At 36.8% G+C, this 19684-nt stretch overlaps 1 protein-coding gene across 7 annotated transcripts in view; it reads left to right on the forward strand.

The window, feature by feature from the left end:
- The window catches only part of SMARCA2 (SWI/SNF related, matrix associated, actin dependent regulator of chromatin, subfamily a, member 2), a 108408-nt gene that overhangs the window by 26592 nt on the left and 62132 nt on the right, over positions 1 to 19684 (forward strand). For all 7 annotated transcript variants that reach the window (XM_021381277.1, XM_021381272.1, XM_021381275.1 and 4 more), the window contains 9 exons: positions 4501 to 4627; positions 5815 to 5988; positions 6221 to 6394; positions 9318 to 9488; positions 13562 to 13615; positions 15461 to 15591; positions 15791 to 15851; positions 18733 to 18833; positions 19167 to 19314. In XM_021381277.1, coding sequence (XP_021236952.1) covers positions 4501 to 4627; positions 5815 to 5988; positions 6221 to 6394; positions 9318 to 9488; positions 13562 to 13615; positions 15461 to 15591; positions 15791 to 15851; positions 18733 to 18833; positions 19167 to 19314 — 1141 coding nt within the window. The remainder of the gene's footprint in view (positions 1 to 4500; positions 4628 to 5814; positions 5989 to 6220; positions 6395 to 9317; positions 9489 to 13561; positions 13616 to 15460; positions 15592 to 15790; positions 15852 to 18732; positions 18834 to 19166; positions 19315 to 19684) is intronic.

The following is a 19684-nucleotide window of genomic DNA, read 5'->3' on the forward strand; positions in this document are numbered from 1 at the left end:
ATATTCATCTCAAAGTATAGAGGATAACATTTCTTTCAGAATTCGATAAAGACTTCTCATGCCTTTTGGCTATCAACAAGACCCTTGAGATAGCAGTAGTTATCCTTGAGAATGTGCAGGGCAAGAAGTATCTTGACCCGCACCTGAAGTGTTTCTAATCATTATCCATTGGTGAAAAGAGACCACACATAGCATATTTTCTTGATTTGAACTGATAAAACATCTTCCAATTACTGTAATAATGAGTTTGTAACAGAAAGGCAGCAAAAAGGAGTGATGGTCTTACTGAGGACAGGTTTAATGGCTTTCACTTTGTGAAGATAAAGCACCATGAAGTTGTTTAGAATGTGGTGCCATGCTGAGAATGCAGGCCTTGATCACAGAAGAGCTTTTACTTTCTGCATAAAATAATACTTAAGTAATTTTGTGTCATATCATTGTGGTAATTCTTTTTTTATTTTAACCTTAGGCCATAGCTGTTTCAGTGTTTACTCATTGTTTTCTAATATGTTTTCCAGTAAGCTTGTAGAACACAAAATTATGCAGTTCCAGTTGCTCTAAGAGAATGACTGTAGAACTAACTTGAGCCAAGAATCATGTAATCAATACAGTGTAACTTTTTCTGCACCAGTTATCTCAGTTTTTTCAGACTTTCCAGCCCTTCTCTGTTGCACTGTTTATGCCGAACTATTATGATTTAGTGTCCCTGAACAGTGAGAAGAATTGGCAGAAAATAACTGTTACATTTAATATTTAGAACTGATACAGCATATCCATTAGATTCTAAATACCTGAATCTTCTTGACTGAGGAAGTGAGGTGGAAGTTTGATAGCCATTCTGTAATAGTCCAGTTTCATTTTTACTCTTCAAAGTAACTTTTGGATAGTGACTCGAGCTTTTATAGTGTTGAATGTTGCTAGAAGTTAGTTTTGCTTTGCATACCAGAATTCTTATAACTTCTGGAATTCTTTTCATTGTTTAAAACTGTGTAAGTAACATAAGGCAAACATTTTTAAAAAAGCAGTAAAACAGTTTCTATGTTTTGGATAGTACTAGGCTTAGCTTTAGTAAAGGGAAGTTCAATGCAGGAACATGAACTATTTGCACTTTCCGGTATAAACACTTGTATCCTGATGACCTACGAAGTTAGTGATAGTTTTACAAAATAATTATCTCTTAAGATCTCTCAGTAGTTAACTTTTCTGGTAAAGCATTATACTCTTAAATACTTAGAAAATAGAATGAATTTTTCATGAAAAGACAGAATTGCGACAGATATTTTAGGGATCCATATTTCAGAGACAGACCCAAAAGGTATTCTGATTTGTTGTGGAAGTCTGAGCTTTGAATCTGCCAGGGCAGGAATTCTTTAAAATTACTTTATTTGCTCTGTGACCTTGATTGTGTGAAATGTGCTGCTGCAAACGCAGTTCCACATTCATTTACTGCTAATTAATCAGCATCATGATAAAAGTTAATTACTAGGGTATTTGACCATTCTTTTCAGTTCGCACTCTACTTACTTGGTTAACAGCTGACTTTTGGGAGAGAATATATGCTACTGTGTACACATTTCCATTTTTTTATGGATCACTTTAATAGTTTATGTGTTAAAGTGTGTCTTGCACACAGCATAATGTTGTAAATGTGAAATACTTTAGTTTTTGCTATTACACTGAAGAAATTACATCTAATTATTTATTTCAGTGACAGTGATTTTGTTTTCCCTTCCTCATTACTGGGAAATTAAGTAGTATGACAATTCATCAAATAGACACTTAAAAATACAATATAGAGATCCTATCCATTAACCACATGTTAAATAGTCTAATACAGATAGAGAAGTGGTAATAGACCCTGTAACATATTGATGGGTCTGAAAAGGCTTTAAATCTGGTGTGACATCAGCATACTACTTCTTCTCCCTGAAAACCCTTGATCTTAATTATAAAAAGGCTCTGGTATAAATTAACAAAGGGAAAGAAAATGGGGAGTTAATGTTGTTGTTAAATTTGTGTGATTGGGCCAAAAAGCTGTTTGTAGCATATGTTAAAATGGTATTACATGAGAATTGTTGTTAATCCCTGTATGACTAACGGTGGATGAAAAGAAAATTAGATATTTAAAATTCTGATTAATACAGGAATTTTAAAGTATTGATATGTGGAGACCTGTTAAACTTGCAGTCTTTGAGATCTTGTTAAAGTGATAGGTTCATACTGTGCTCTTACAAAAGTCTCCTTTACTCTCCCTTTAAAATAAATACTGCTTTTCAGTTTTAGTGAGTAAATTTTTTAAATTAATAGCCAGTGTATTATAACGTTATTCTGTTATGTGGAAAGGCTTTTTTCCACACTTTCAGTGCTAATTCAAAGAAAAGAAAGCACTTGCCAGTGTCGTGTAGACTGTCACTAGCTTATTTCTGTTACCTGCAAAGTCCCTTTTTTGTATAATTATTGATTGCTGTATGGCATCTGTACAAGACAGGCTGGAATGCGCAAACGTAACCTCTGTAGTTGACCTCTGGTAACGATGAAGGTGTCTACATTGCTTAATTGCAAAGGGATCTCTGTGTAGATGTGTAAGCCGCATTCTACATCAATGAAGATAGATTGCTGAGTTGCAAAAATTAATTAAATGTATAGTTTAAGTAAGATGAGATTATATCCTTCAAACACTAGTAAAAATCATGTGGAAAACTTATTTCCTTGGGTTCCATTGACTTAATAGGCATTAGTATTTTTCAATAAAGATAGGAACAGTCTGAGAAAATGCAGTCATTCTCTTTAAAGACTTGAATGTGGCTGTAATTTTGAAATGCCTCAAGTAGTTAGGGCATTTGCTTGAGGTGTGATAACTACCATGAAATTCTTCTAAAAATCCTACTGACTTACTCAGGAAAATATCTAGAATATCTATAAAATCTATAAAGTATCTATAAAATATATAAAAAATATAAAATAAAATATAAAAAAAAATCTATAAAATATCTATAAAAAAATCTATAAAATATCTACTCTAGATTTTCATTAATATGTACATTTTTTTGGCCGGGACTTTATTTTGAGAACAGACGAGGTTTTGTGTGAGTTTTTTGAGTTATTGTGAGTAGTGACTTACAAATGCTTTTTTTTTCCCTATTTTTTCCTTGTGGCTGTATTGTAAAAGGACAGTAATTACACATGAAAGAGAGTGAGTGTAGTTGTGTGTAGCTTGGTGTAAACCTCTCTTTTTAAAGTAATTTGAAGAAATTTGAAAGTTAACCTGGAAGTACTAAGCTGCCTTGAGAACGAGAAAGAAAATGGATAGCAGTGTGAAGAGTCTTTTGTAGGGGATGGACTGCTTAGAGTGATAACAGGACATAACGGCTCACTGTAAGCTTGAATTATATTTTGTCACATCTCAAGAAGGTTGAATATTTGGGTTTTTTAGGATTAATTTACATGATAGAAATACAAACTCCAGCCCCCTGGAGCAGCCCTAAAGCCAGCTTTTGCTTGACTTTATACTCTGTAAACTTTTGGAGGCACTTTAACCTATTTTATTCCCAGAGTTAGCCTAACAAAACAATTCTTACAGAATTAATAAGTGAACATTTCACTTCATATTTGTTTGCAAAATGGTTCATCCATTTAGTTACCTAAACCTAAGCAATGGTGAGGAGCAGCCCGATTAATTTTTGTGCTCGTCCTTTTTGTTGAACAAGAAGGCACACTCAGTGCCAACTAAGAAGAATGAAAATAATAAACTTAAAATGTGTTCAGTATTCGGTTGTTTTACTACATGCGCAGCTCAGAAGAGGATTTTTGAAAGTTTGTGTCTGCTTTACTGACTAGATTTCACTGAAGTCAGAGGAACCAGAATTTGGCTGTAACTGTTCTGTAGGTGAGCATTTCAGAAGCATTGCAGCTATTTGAGAAGTTATGATCCATAATTACGTCCACATGCAACTTTTGGTTGACTTAGAATTTTGGAATCTGCTATTTTAGTGCCTGGCAAAATTTGGAGTTCACAAGAATACTTGTGAATAAAACTCACGACAGCTATATAACTGTTGGCTTCCTGATCCAGGTTTTCAGTGTGAAAAATATAATAAAACAAGATCCTTCTGCCTTGTCCATTATTCTCTCTTTTGAATTTGCAAATGAACGCAGAAGAAGACTGTAAAGGAAGAGTACATAAAACTGTACCCATCAAGGAAGTCTGAAAACAGAATCCTATCTGATACATGTAAATTACATTTTCGAAGTTGCTTTCTACACCTACCCTCTTAGCCAAAATTTTAAAGAGGGCCTAGGTTTAAATTCATTATTTGGTCATTCAAAGTGGAAAAGTTTATCTAATGTAATCTCCATTTTTGCAAAAGCCTTGTGGTTCAGAAACAAGTACTAGAAGCCAAATAAGTACCTGAGATAAATTGCCTATTTTTACTGTATTGGTTTGTACATATTACTTTACAGATTTCTCCAAGTGTCTTATGCAGTTTTCTGTTTACTTAGGCTTCAGGCACGAATTGCTCACAGAATCCAGGAACTGGAGAACTTGCCTGGTTCTCTGCCCCCTGATCTGCGAACCAAAGCGACAGTGGAGTTGAAGGCACTTAGGTTACTGAATTTCCAGCGCCAGGTAATGCCTTTTTCTTAATGAAAACTGTCTGAGATTATGACTAGGCATGTTCATGTAACATAGGATGAACTGGCAAGAGAATCTGTAACTTTACTAAGCCTGAACATAGGATTTTTTGTGAGAACAAACTTGAATTATAAGCATGTAATAGAAATGTTTAACTTAAACTTCGTTTTCTTATTATAAATGTACAAGTGTTCTTTCTCTCTCCTGCTATTTCTTACATTTTAAAATGTGACCATAGAACTGTACCTTTCATAAAGAGCCAGATGGTGGCACAAAGAGGAAATGATGAGAAAAAGTTGCAAGCCCATTTCCAACACAAATCCCAGCAGACTCTTCCTTCTGGACATTCTTTATACTTGTAATGAGTTCCTTCATTTTGGGAAGAATTGTGTGGTGAAGATGGTGTGTGATATTTGTGACCTGTTCTGAGATTTCTGCTGTGGCACACAAACCTTGAAAATTATACCAACAAGATCATACGTAAGAGAGAAATTTGATCTTGAGTGATTGCATGAGCAAATCAATTTCAGAGAAGGATACACTATGCTAGACTCTTATGGACCTCTTGCCATTGCTTTTTTTTTTTTTTTCAACTAGTTTGCAGAAGTAGGCATGTAATTTGTCAGGTTTGGAAAAAATATTTCCTGAGAGAAGTCTTTGACAGTGGTTGTACTCTGATGTCCAAGTCTTCCTTGCTGCTGCCCTGGCATTCCTTTGTAATGAAGTATAGTCAGAGGTCAAATGAAAAGCAGCAGGCTCTCCCTGCTGCAGTGCTGGGACTGTGGATGTACTGTTCCAAGCCTTTGGTGTTTTCCTTTTCCTTCTGTCCCCTTCGCAGCTGACCATGAAAGGAGTCATCAACACTGTTCACCTCCAGCTCTGGGAAGCATGTTATATGTGTTTTACATTTGTGTTTTATGAAACCTTGGCTGGCCATTAAATTGAAGCAGAGCAGTGATTTGTGGTATCTTCTTAAGAAGGGAGAAATGATGAGTGTTTAACCCCTTTGGAGGGTTACGAGGGTTTATAGTGACAACGTATCTATTGCAGCTGAACAGATGCTGGATGTTTTCAGAACTGTAATAGAAAAGAAAGAGGAGGCTGGGACAACTGCTGTTCTTTTTCTGTGTATTAAACCTGTTTTGTTTTTTTTTAAGTGTTTCTTTTTTTCTCACTGGTAGTTGAGACAAGAGGTAGTAGCTTGCATGCGTCGTGATACAACATTAGAGACAGCACTGAACTCCAAGGCCTACAAGCGAAGCAAGCGCCAGACTTTGAGGGAGGCCCGTATGACAGAAAAACTTGAGAAACAGCAGAAGATAGAACAGGAGAGGAAGCGTAGACAGAAGCATCAGGTATTTTAACTTATTAGCTTTTTTCCCTGGTCACAGAAATTCACCTTTCGTTGTTCTGTTGGTCTTACCTGTTACTTTATTTACCTTTGGAGTTTTTTAAGAAAAAAAAACATTTCAGAATCTTGTACTAAGCAATTGGAAGATGGTAAGTTCCTGATGAGTCCTCATGAGTTCCCGATTTCAAATCCCATACTTTGTCCAGATGCCTGCACTTACTTGTTTCTCCTTCTAGGAATACCTGAACAGCATATTGCAACATGCTAAAGATTTCAAAGAGTACCATCGGTCGGTGGCTGGCAAAATTCAGAAACTTTCTAAAGCTGTGGCAACTTGGCATGCCAACACTGAACGTGAGCAGAAGAAAGAAACTGAGAGAATTGAGAAAGAAAGAATGAGGAGGCTAATGGTAAGGAGTGGAGAGAAGGGTATGATTATTTTAGTGAAAATCCCTTGCTTTTTTTGTATGTGTCCTTTTCATATCTCATAGACTGTCTCAGACACCCGTATCTTTCCTTTGTAGACTAAAACCTCTGTGACTTAATAAGTATAAATCTGAAACTGATATACTTTGATTATGTGTATTTGTAATTCTGGTAATCATTGTGACACTGTTCACTTTAACTTGTAGCAGATCTTTTTTTTTTAGTCTTCTGACAAGAATAATTGTTTTTTCTACCAGCTTGAAAACTTAGCACAGCCACTGCATTACTTAATCTCACTAACTTAATATACTAGCATTTTTACAAAATGGCATGGTCCACTATGTAAACATTGTGGTATATTTCTATTTTTAAAGTTTTGAAGATTCCATATGATTAACTTGTTTGTGGTATTGCCCACCAGCTTTTATATAAAACTGCTTTCACATGCAAAAATACATAATCAGGAGCAATAATGCATGTAGCACGAGAATGAGTGTTAGTCAGCTCTACGCATTAGTGCTCCAGGACTATACTCCTTTGTGTTCTTTCATGGTTTTCTCTTCACTTACCCATGTGTAATGTCAGTTGTATCCTTTCTAAGACATTGTAGAATGATTTTGTGTGCAGCTATGTATTGCCAGAATGCTGTGGAACTGTTGAGTGGGCTGTCTACATTTCTAGAGTTAAAATAATTCTGGAATGTTAAGTGTAGACATATTAATGTGCAAGTGTGCAAGCATATTAACAACTAGGACTGGAAAGATGTCTTCAAGACATTTGTTAGCTCTTTTTTAACACTATTAACACTTCGCCAGCAGAACTGAATAGAAATTGACATGTTTTTGAAATGGTGCTAATAAAAACCAGTAGTTTTTTTGACCAAAAATGTTAAAAACTTAGAAATAAAAGCATGTGCAAAATGTAAAGAAGGGACTCTCGTAAGAGAATAAAAATCATTTAGACTGCAGGGTATTTCTGAAGTTTACATGCTAACCTGCATTGCAGAGCATTTTTATAATTAGAAACAGTTGCCAGCAGTCTATATACTCAAGCTATTAAAATATTAATTCGTAGAGGAAAAAAAGAACTGATTAAAAAATATGATTGTGATGTTTTAAAAATACTTCAATACATTGTTGAGGTTAGGCTTAAGTCAGTCTAATGTACAATACAGTAAATATTGAAGATGTCCACTAGAGGAAATATGAAGTAGAGTTGCATGTCCAGAAATGACACAGGATACCAATGCTTCCAAATACCAATGCTTTCTCATAAAGCTACTTTGCCAAAGACTGTGGTAGAGCACTTACCATAGATATAGGACTTGATAGGTACTTTTAGTTTGGGGATTTGCCCTCAGAACTATTTGCCCTGACTGCTCAATTAAGTTTTCCAGTAGCAAACTGTGTTCTGTTAGTTGGGTTGCTTTGCCTGTTTAGTTTCAGTCCGGTTGTGATCTGTTCCAGTAAAAAGAACTAAATGCAAGTTCAGCCTCTGATTTCCACATTCTTTCTGTAGGCATGAGGTAAGTGCAATTCATGTCTTTGAAAAGATGTCACTTTCGGAGACTTGCCAAGTATCTTTGCTTCAGGTCGGTTGCTAGTGCGGTTCCATGGTGCTCCATTTGAGGTCCTGCTATCTTCAATGCTTTTTTTTTTTTTTTTTTTTAAATACAAATGATCTGGTTTCAGGACTTGAATGTACACTAAGTACATTTGCAGATGATACTCAATTATGAGAACCTGTTGACTCCTTCAAGGGTAGTGAGGCCTTGCAGAGAGATCTTGACAAATGGGAGGGCTGGGCATGAAGTTAAGCAGGAGCAAGTGCTGGATTCTGCATCTGGAACAGGACAGCTCTGAATGTATGTACAGAATGGGAGATGAGAGGCTAGAGAACAGCCTCACAGAAAGAAATCTGGGGATTCTGACTGACAGCAAGTTGAACGTGAATCAGCAGCATGTATTTTTTTATTTTAATTTATTTTTGCTTTTACATCTGTTGTAGGTTTTCCAATAATTACTACATGAGGATTGGATATGTTAAGAATCATATAATTCCTGAATACCAGAGTCATTCAGGCTGGCCAGCAGCTTAGGAGGTTTCTAGTCCAACCTCCTTCTCAGAATAGAGTCAGCATCAAAGTCAAACTGGGTTGCTGAAGTCTTTTTTCAGTCATGTCTTGTAAACTTCTGATACCTAGAAATAGCACAACTTCTCTGGGCCTCTGCTGCATTACATTGCTGGGGAAAAAAGTGCCTCCTAAAATTCAGTATCAGCCTCCACTGTTTCAGCTTCAAACAATATCTTCCATGCTGAGGTTGGGAGATTTCAAGCATTGTCTGCATGTGGTCTGGTGAGGAATAGTAGAGGGGGATTATCACATACTGTGATTTTCTGGTAAGATTCCTGTTTATACAGTCTAAAATTATGTTGACATCTCCTGTTGCACCACGTTGCCAAATCAACGTTAGTGTAAATGGACATGTGTTTTCTTTACTGTGGAGCTACTTGCCTGCCTGTATCATCTGAACTTCATCAGGTTCCTCTTGGCCCATTGTTTTGCCTGTTCCAGTCCTTCTGAAAGGCAGCACAGCCCTCAAGCTTATTGATTAGTGTCCCTAGTTTTGTGTCATCTGCAAACTTGACTAGGGTTGCCTTCATCTTTTAGTTTGGATCACTAGTAGAAATTTGAAACACGTACCTTAGGTAGACTCCTGCAGTACTCCTCATAACTGACCTCTTGGTATAGTATGACTTTCTGGGCCTACTCTCTGGTGGACTCTCTGTCCACCTACACAAATCATAATGATATAACCAAAATAGCACATGATTATTAAAATAGGTGTTGTTAATTATTCTTCAGAAGCATTTCCATAATGGATGACATGCGTTTCATATTCCTAGGCTGAAGATGAAGAAGGCTACCGTAAGCTGATTGACCAAAAGAAAGATAGACGCCTGGCCTACCTATTGCAGCAGACAGATGAGTATGTTGCTAACTTGACTAATCTGGTATGGGAACATAAACAGGCACAAGCAGCCAAAGAAAAGAAGAAGAGGAGGAGAAGAAAGAAGGCAAGTGTTTATACCTGACCTTTTTCTGCAGTGTTGTCTTCAAATCCAATTTTAATAGTGATGAATGTAGTTATCTCCTGTTGCCATATTACATAAACAGACAAAACTGGGACAGATGTGTTAAATTAAAATCAACATACATTCTGAGAAGAGAAAAAAGTCTGGTTTATGTAGTTGTTGCATTCAAGATAACTTGCTTACATGTTTGCCTCCTAAACTTGTCTCAGTCCATCTTGTAGGTACATTGAAAATAACTAGGAAGAACTTCGTTAAGTTTATAAATGGCCGTTCTGCCAGTAGTATGTTCATTGTGCATTCTTACAATATAATTGAAGCTTTTAAAAATTATCTTTGTATGACTGATTGTGGAAACTGAACAGTATTATTTTGAAAAAATAATTCTGTATATGAAAAGATAAATAATGATTTCTCATTTTATGACCTCTGAGTATCTTTAATTTCTTGCAGGATTGTCTAGAGGATTTTTATAATCTATTTCCATGCCTGACTTGCTTCTAATTACTGATACAAATATAAACATTGTATCTACATTGTTCACATGCAGCATGCTGAGCCGGCTGACAAATATCACTGACTAAAAAATTGTAGTTCTGGAGATAAATTACCTCAAACATGCTCTGTATTTTCTCCTGTCACCCTCCAGAATGTCTGTACTTTTTTTTGAGAGTACATTTTTAACATATACGCAGTCCCCTACTTCCATAGTCAAGATACAACTTAAATGGAGTTCTTTACCTATACAGTGAGAACGGACTTGATTTAGTATATTCACAGTATGAATTCACCATAGAAACAGAATCGTAGACTCATTTTAGTTGGAAGGGACCTTTAAGCGTCATTTAGTCCAACTCCCCTGCAATGAACAGGGACATCTGCAGCTAGATCAGCTTGTTCAGAAGCCCTGTCCAGCCTGACCTTGAGTGTCTCCAGGGCAGGGTATGCACCACCTCTCTGGGAAACCTGTGCCAGTACCTCATCAGCCTTATTGTAAAAAACATCTTCCTTATATCCAATCTAAATCTTGCCTCCTTTAGTTTGAAACCCCTTCCCCTTGTCCTGTCACAGCAGACCCTGCTGAAGTCTGTCCTCTTCTTTATTATAGCTCTCCTCTGTATACTGACAGGCCGATCTCAGGTAATCTCACAGCCTTGTCTCCTCCAGGCTGACCAGCCCCAGGTCTCTCAGCCTGCCATCATAGAAGAGGAGTTCCATCTCTTGGCTCATTTTTGTGGTGCTCTGACAGATCTACATCTCTCCTGTACTGAGGAGACAGTGTAGTGTGTACATTTACTGTTATAATAGAATGTTTGAATTCCTTTGATAATCCATGGAGCTGTTTGTGATGCTCAGCTTAGCTAAGTATGTGTGAGGAATAAAGTACTTTATGGTAATGTTAATAAGGGCATAATTTTCTTTCACTGAAGTAAAATGATAGTGTGTTCCAGTGCTTATTAACATCCAGGCCTCTTCTTCACCTAAAACCTAATGGAAGATTAGCAGTAAAATATCCGAACTCTGTCTTAATCATAGTTTATAATTATCTTCCTTCCATCAAGCTTTTGCTCATCTGGCAGGAATACAGGAGAGTTCACACAAATATTACACTTTTATTTATTTATAATTCAATGAATTTGTTATTGCATGGCTGCAGCATGCATTGACGTTGGTGTCTGCTGTGTCTCTTTCCCAGTCTTTGTGTTTTTTTTTTCCTAGTTTTTTTCATATGTGTCCATAAATGCTTCATAATCCATATGAAGTGAAAACGAATCTATGAGCACCCACGGTTAAGTGTTTCGTACTGACAGAAAATGAACGAAAAAAGTTCTTAGAATTTTCACCTAGAAATGACAGTGAGGAAGTAGGTCATGAAAAAATACTTGTTGCCTTTGCCAGGCTTATGTTCTATAGAATCCAAGTGAACCTCATATTCATCAGAAAATGAATTTCAAATGAGTCAATACTTTCTCTGGAATACAATTTGGGAAATCTTTATGGTAGATTCTCCCTTGTCTATTTTTTACATTCCTGTAATTGCATCTTCCATTGCCTTTTACAGCTGGTGTCCCACATCCTCACACTGTAATGGATGAAAAAAATGCAACAGATGAAATTTTCATCTGTTAGGCCAGCTGAACTTGCTTAGCAGCTTGTCACCTTTATTTCTAGGAGCTTTTCCTGTCATCTTGCTGAGGAAAATCTAGCTTCCTACGTCTATAAAATTGATATTTCCTTGTACGTTAAAGAAATCTTTGCAGTGCCTAAAGCCCAGCTGCAAGAAATCTGTCTTTATTTATCTCTTTGAATACTTGCTAACTGTAGTTTGTAAATGTTTGCTTTCATGGCAGGATCTGGTCTTGGCACAGTGAACAACACTGGTGCTTACTGCTATTTTTAGTGGTGTGCTTGAGTTGTAAGCATTGACTATAACTAATCTGTAACAATCTTTACATGTTAGAGAGCAGTCTCAAACACAAAATAATGGATGCCTGTCTACCTCTTTGTTCGTCCAAGGAAGAATAATATTCTCAGTGAATGTAGCCTTTGCAGTTGAGGCCAGATATGTGCTATTCTAACTTATCCTACTGCTCTGTATGAACTGTTTAGGTCTGGCACAGTTCCTTTCTCTGTCAGCAGATGTTCATGCTGCTCTGAAATGCTAAAGCAAACAGTCTTTGAGCTCATATTGGTGTTGATCTTAACTGAGCAACAGCTACTGTTCTATTGAGCAGGACCAATGATATTTGTATTGTCCAGGGAAATGCATATAAGCCTCTCCTTTGGGCTATTTTTTGTCAAAAAACATTATACTTCAGAAATATTTTAAAGGCTTTAGGCAAGAAGTAGGCTTAGCTGGAATTTGCTTTTTTTGTAATACAAGTGAAAGAGTAGTTAACCAAGTTAAATAGGTATGTCTGTTGAGGTATGAAGGTTATATAAAATGAGAATAAACTTTTTCAAAATGTAAAATTGGCCCATGTCTACTACTGCATGTTCACCTGAAGTTCGTGCTTTGGAGATGGATTGTAAGGGCAAAGACTTCAGTTTTGATTGGAAGCAGATACTGGGGATCATCTCAGTATTCAGAAGTGCAGCTATTCCTTGAGTATACTTCTTTAAAAAAAAAAAAAAACAAAAAAAAACCAAGAAAAATCAACAAGAATCAATTAAATTTATAGCACGCATTAATAATACTTGAAAGTTGTTTAGAATGCAATTTAAAAGATCTGTTCTTGTTTTCAGTCTGATCTGTTTGCACTGGTAACCCAAGTAAAAATATGCTGTAGTATATCAAAACTTCCACTGTGGCGGGAACAGAAGCTGCATCTGTCCTTTCTTAGCCATTTTCGGAATTATTTAGGGAAGTGCCACTTCAGAAGCAGGCTGCCTTCCATTTTTCTCATACCATCTCAACATTTTTAAGTAGCGTGAATGAGGACAGACTTTGGTGAAGAGACTCCTTATTTCTCAGAGTAGTGTCTGGAAAAACATCCAACTTACTCCATCTATTACCCTCCAAGTTCTTTTTATTTGTAAATTGAGGAACTGTGGTCTGGACTTAATCAATATACAGAGCAAAGAATTCTGAAAAGGCTCTGGTAGTTAGTTGTCAGACCAAAAATTAATTATGTACATACCCAAAATAAAAGTACATGCACAAATATATAATCTGTGATGCTTGGTGACACCTCTAAAACTGAGTTTAAATCAGTTTAGAAGAAACCAACAATAAATCGCATAAAGACTGTTTGCTATTGTATAGCAAGTGTGTATATTGGCACACTGTATAAGAACTGAGCTCTGATCATGATGAGAAATTCAGTAGGCTAGCTATTTTTCAGTTTCCTTACAGTAACTAGAGGTGTTGTATGTACCACATGGTAAATGGGTTGTGTGTTTCTGTCTGTATCCCCCTTCACTAAACTACATGCATTCCAGACTATGCAGACATGGAGTGAAACCTATTCATGGTGGAAAATGTTTACATAATATCAAGTATTCTCTCTGTTGTTGCGATCTGCCAGTGATGCTCTTCACTTCTTCATTTTTTGTAGAAGGCTGAAGAAAATGCAGAGGGCATGGCATCTGGTCTTGGTCCCGATGGAGAGGTATTGTTTTACAATTCTACAACTATTCTGATGATTGTTTTGTGATACGTACCATTGAGATAGCTTTACCAAAAGTCATGCCCGTAAATGCTCTAAGACCTGTTCTTTCTGAGCAGGAAAAAATCCAATCCAGGTTAACATTTATGCTGAAGTTCTCTCTAATAAAAAAATTAAAGATTGAAACAAAAATGTATTGACTATATCACTGAGTATATTGACTAATCCCGCTCAGCTTTTTTATGTATTTGAATGTAAACAATTTTCTTACAACCCATGTGCAGACATAATTTACTTTTTAAAATGTGGTTGTAACCACCCAACATTCTGGCTCCTCAGTAAATTAAAAATTACATTATTGACACTGTCAGTTACCTTCGCTAGAATCATAGGATGGCTTGTGATGGAAGGGATCTCAAAAGTCATCTAGTTGCACACCCTCCCCACCATGGGCAGGCTTCCAGACATAGGATGGATTATAGTAGAATGATGGCTTAACGTATCGGAATGTTCTTGCTTACTCAAGCAGATAAAAATGATTAACTTTTCTGAGTCTTTCTTTGATTAATATTTTTTTATAATAACAACATAATGAGGCGGAACATATTCTGTCTCATTAACAGCTATCCTGTTAATGTTGTTTTTCTATTCTATTTTCATATAAATATTTCATACTTTTATGTATTATTTTAGTCCTCATCTTTTTTATACTTTAAATAGACTTTTTCTGGTATAGTTAAAGACTTATCGTAAAGTCTGTTAATATGGTTTCACGCTGCTCAAAGAAAATACACATAACACCACTTCAACTTAGGAATTTGTGGAAAGGGTTTAAGTTTTATACTCAGTGTGTTTGTTTATAACTGTTTTATTTATTTTTTTTCCAATTCATGCATATTAGGAAAGGATTCTTCAGTGTAGGCAGTAGTAGAATGCAAAAGGTTATTAAAGTAGAAATTCTGTGATTAAATGAGAAGAAGTAACAGAAAAAAAATAATTCTGCTCTTCTGGTTTTATTACAACACTGGAATTAGTAAGAGGACTTCTTATTGCAGGTTCTTTCTGGGCGTAATTGAAGAAGTCAGGACAATGAATCTTTAGAATAGATCTGTATGGGAAAAGAGGGTGATGACAGTGCCTTCTGATAGGATACAGGCATTATGGAGCAATAGCAGGTAGCAAAGAAGGAAAATAGGCTAACCCGTTCCAATGACCAGTCGTGGCTCAAGAGGAGTGCAGTCTCTATCCAGAGAGATGCTGCTCCTTTGGCTGCTGACCCTTAAATGAGGGTGAGGAGGGGTGATCCAGGCTCCACCCCTTGTGGTCACTGAGCTGCATTGCTTGCGCCTGATCTCCCTGGGTTAGCCACATCTGGTGGCTCAACCATTGGTTCAGGCTGTGACCTGACAATTCCACTGCAGGTTTTCTTTACTTCAAAAGTTTGTGAAATTGTTATGTCCTTATCTTTCTGTATAAGAGAAAAGGCCATAAAGTTGATGTACATTTTTTGTTGTAGATGTCCATTGGTATTAATAACTGGAATTAAATGACTGTAAGCATACATACCTTGTATCTTCTTTCATAAAAGTCATCAGTTTCTTCTGCTCACTGTTGCTCTTTTTAATCTATTTGAAATCCTGTGATATATTTGTATGTCACATAAAGATGTTTTGCGCACAGAAGTATTGTGACTGAGAATTGGCTTGTTAGCCATGTGGGAAGCTGTGTCTACTAGTAAAACTTTGGCCTTGTTCAGATCTGTAATTCTGAAGTTGCTGGGGTTTTTTCATGAATGACAAGGATGAAATTCAGTTGCCTTATGATGTGAAATTTTGTTTGGATTTTTAGCCCATAGATGAGAGCAGTCAGATGAGCGACCTTCCAGTCAAAGTGACTCACACTGAAACAGGCAAAGTTCTTCTTGGTCCAGAAGCACCAAAAGCAAGTCAGCTCGATGCTTGGCTGGAAATGAACCCTGGGTAAGTAGTTAGCATGTAAGCAGACTTTTCTTCTGATTGGCTTTTATATTTTCAGTGGGCTTATCCTAGGTATTCTTTTTTCTTTTTCACTTATTCCTTCTCCTTTCAATTTACTATGTGTAAGCTGAGTATGACATTGTTGAACCTAATCCCTCCTCCTTTTGTTATCTGTAATTCATATGCTGTCTTCTCTGTGTAGCTATGAAGTTGCTCCCAGGTCAGACAGTGAAGATGAAAGTGGTTCTGAATATGAGGAGGAGGTATGTGTCTTTAAAAAAATAATAATAACAGTAATTATGTGACAAGTGATTCAGTAAAAAACAAACTCTTTTCCCATATTATATTTTCTTCTTTTTTGTAAAGTCTGAAAAAAAGCCAATACCAGATCTCTAGTTGTTTTAAGAATAAAAACAGGGAATTGTGATGGAGATGTAGGTTTGGACTGTTCAAACCGAGTTTATTTGATTCAGTACTTCAGCGGTGACTTAAATACAACAGTTAGAAAGGTTCAGAAAGGAACCTTTCCAGAAGATTAATACAGATGAATGTCCTGACCCTGAAGCATCTGTCACAATCCAAAAGATGTGGGAAATTGCGCTAGCTGATCTGCAGGTGTATAGTGATCACAATAGTGACCTCATAGGATTCCATAGTACAGGGATGCGGAGCCTTTGTTTATTAAACATTTTTGTTTTTTAAAGATTTCCTGTCAACACAAATCACTACTAGCAAGAATACTGTGATTAATAAGGTGAACAAATGCGTGTGTTCGGATAAAAAGCCGGTACATGTATCAGATAGTAAGGATATGGTGCCAATTTATAGTAGCAGTAATCAGAGTTAGTAACTAAGATGCGATTTGAGGTAGGAAAATCACTAATACAGTAGTAGGTACAGTTTGAAGTTAACTACAGATTCAGTAAAGTTTTCGGCAGCACTATGACAGCAAAAATGTTTATGGATTCCAAATCTGTGAATACTGTGACAGCAAATAGACTTGTGATAGATAGGTCATAGTTACAAGTCTATACTTAAGAGAGCTTATGTACACGTATACATGTTTGTAAAATTATCAAATGCATCAAACAGATTCCAAAAGGGAGGGGGTGAGGGGAAATCTAAAACTAAATCTAAAATCTCAGGAGAGACTGACCACCCCCAGGAGTGGGCCTGGAAGGGGAATCGAAGTAAGGGACAGAGTCTTGCTTCAGAGTTGATCTGTGTCATGCCACATGGAACGTCACAGAGTTTAGCCGTCACTGTTGGAGAGTCACAGAGTTCATTCCGTGTGCCAGTGAAGCTTCAGCCTGTTTGTGAAGAGAAAACAATTGAAAGGACTATATGCAACATGGTAAACTTCTCACAGAGAGAAGCTCTGCCTTGGATAAAAGTCATGCTGTTTTTATATTGAGACATAAGAGGGCGCAGGACTCCACTGCTTAGGTGCTGTTAATTTCAGTCTTCTTCCTGAGAAAGATGATGATGTTTCTTGTTTTCCTTTATTTTCTTTAAAAAAAAAATTATTTCTCATGTTGATTCTCATTTTCTCAGGTGATAAGTGGTTCTGTTTCTAGTTTCTTTTTTGTCAGTGATATCTTCAGGATGACTCTGGTATTTGGTATTTAGCCACACTTAAAGAATGCCCTTAGTTCCCAGGCAGAGTTGCTACGTTTGAAGGCCAAGTTCTCAGGCTTGGTTTCTTCGGGTTGCTGACATCTGTGTCCCTGATGGCTATGTGAAACAGCAGCAGCAGGTAGTAGTCTTTGGGCAGTCTCTCTGTCATGTCCTTGATGCAAGGCCCTGGCAAGCAGCAGACCTTTCTAGATAGCAGGTCAGGGCGACAAATGGGTGCCCCTGTACCCCTCAGAAGAGAATCATCCACCACTATCACTTGTCGGTTTTTCTTAGTTGCAGTAGTTGTTATGCAGTGGGGAGGAGGTCTGGCTGCCTAACTCAGTTCAGACGACTTAGGTCAGTCAGCTGTCACAGGAGGTCCTCCACCTTGGCACATCTTACATAGGCAATTTTGCCACTCACCTCTGCTCCAGGTAAAAGGTCCAGACATTTCCCACAGACCAAAGTCTGCGCAGATGCTTCTTCCTTTAGGAGCTCTGTCTGAGTGGAAGTTTGCAGGCAGAGTTTTTAGGCTGGCAGACATTTTTGCTCCTGTTTGTGTCGAGCAGTCACTTTGTGTCAGAATTTTTCTCATTACGGTCAGGTTACCTCCCTAACTGCTCCCTCAGGATTGTAGTATTAAGAACTGTGAATAATCAATGCCAGTGCTTCCATAATGTTTTTCAGACCAGTACTTTATAAAGAAGAGGAAAACTTAGGAATGGAGAAGGACCATGTTCAACTAACAGGATAGTGATAGAACTAGAATTTAGATCATTTAAGTCTAACAGTCTTTGCAATACTAGGCTCATGGCCACTGAAACTGGTTGGACTATATGACATTAAGAATATATACGTTTCTGTAGTACTAATATCTACTAATGTTATTTTAACTAGTATTATTTTAGAAGACGGCAAGTATTAAGATAGGAGGTCAGGGCCCAGTATCTGTCAGATTTGGGCCACAAAAGAGATGTGCCCGCGTTTCTAGTACGTGCTCTTCAGCAGCTGTTGTTCTGAGTTGGGGAAATGACTCAAAAAAGTCAGAGTACTCATTTCTGAGAACTCAAGTTGCTGTTAATCCATTGCAACTATAGGCAGAGGGAAATTAAATGATTTTTAAAAGAACAAAATGTGATTTTTTTAATGAGAAATGAAAACTCTTAAAATGCAGTACTTGCCAGTTCTTTAAACTGCATTAAATTCTCACAAATGCGGAATACAGTACAAGAACATTCATGATAGTGGAATCTTCTCCTCACGCTAAGTACAGTAGACATAGTAAGGCTTTTTAAAATAAGGTGATTAAAGGGGAAAATGCTTCTTATTTCAGAGATTTGTGACCTCCTTTTGAAGAATGAATGTCAAATATTATATTTCTGTTTTGCTGCAGTGCAGTTCTGTAGGAACATAAGTGTAGGCTGTACTTCTGGATTCAAGTTCCTGTCATAAAGTAATGACCAGTGAAAGTTACTGGTTTGTGAACTCCCACTTTCTAACAGCCCTTTCTTCTTCTGTCTTATGCAGGATGATGAAGAAGAATCAAGCAGATTAGAAGCAGATGAGAAGATACTCCTGGATCCTAACAGTGAAGAAGTTTCTGAGAAAGATGCTAAGCAAATCATTGAGTGAGTGTTCTTTACGTGCTGCTTTTCTTAGGTGCTTCTTTTTGTTAGGAATTGTAATTTCTTATAGTGGTGTTCCCCAAGAATAGCTTGCTGTAGTCTACAGTGAGTTACAGTTGCTTCTATGTCAAGAAAATCTGCAGAAGAATGTGATAGTCTGGTATTTACTATGTACTGCTAGAAAACTAGCTCCATCCGGAGTACTTTCCTGAGTTTGTGATTAGCACTGTTTCTTATGAATAAATGTGAGCTATGGTCAAAAAATACTGTTTACTTTTTTCATTGTTGGTTTGTTTCTTTCTGGAAACTTACTTTAGTTCTTTCTCTGCTTTGCAGGACAGCCAAACAAGATGTGGATGATGAATACAGTATGCAATATAGTGCTAGAGGGTCTCAGTCATACTACACAGTTGCACACGCAATCACAGAAAGGGTGGAAAAACAGTCTTCTCTTCTAATTAATGGCACACTAAAACATTATCAGGTGAGCGATCATTGAAACATTGTAATATTTAATATTTGTATGCTATTAGACATTTCAACGTGGTATTTCAAATGACAAACCCGGAGTTTTTTTTAACTAATGCAAGAATTTGGTTAGGTTAGAAATAAGGAATCATATGAACAAAGAAATCATAGATATCTATCACAGATATTGTTTAAATGCGTAGTGCTTGAATAATAATGCAATTTTATCCATGTACTTGTAACATTTTTTTCATTACAGTCCAATATTGTTTTGGTTTTACTGTCCTTCTTACTGACCTAGGGTTTCACTTCTGCTTGATGTTTTCATTTGTGGTGTTTAATAATAATCTTTTCTTTTGATATTTAAAAGTTGAGAATTTAATATT

The sequence above is a fragment of the Numida meleagris genome, chromosome Z (assembly GCF_002078875.1).
Source record: "Numida meleagris isolate 19003 breed g44 Domestic line chromosome Z, NumMel1.0, whole genome shotgun sequence".
NCBI classification, from domain to species: Eukaryota; Metazoa; Chordata; class Aves; order Galliformes; family Numididae; genus Numida; species Numida meleagris.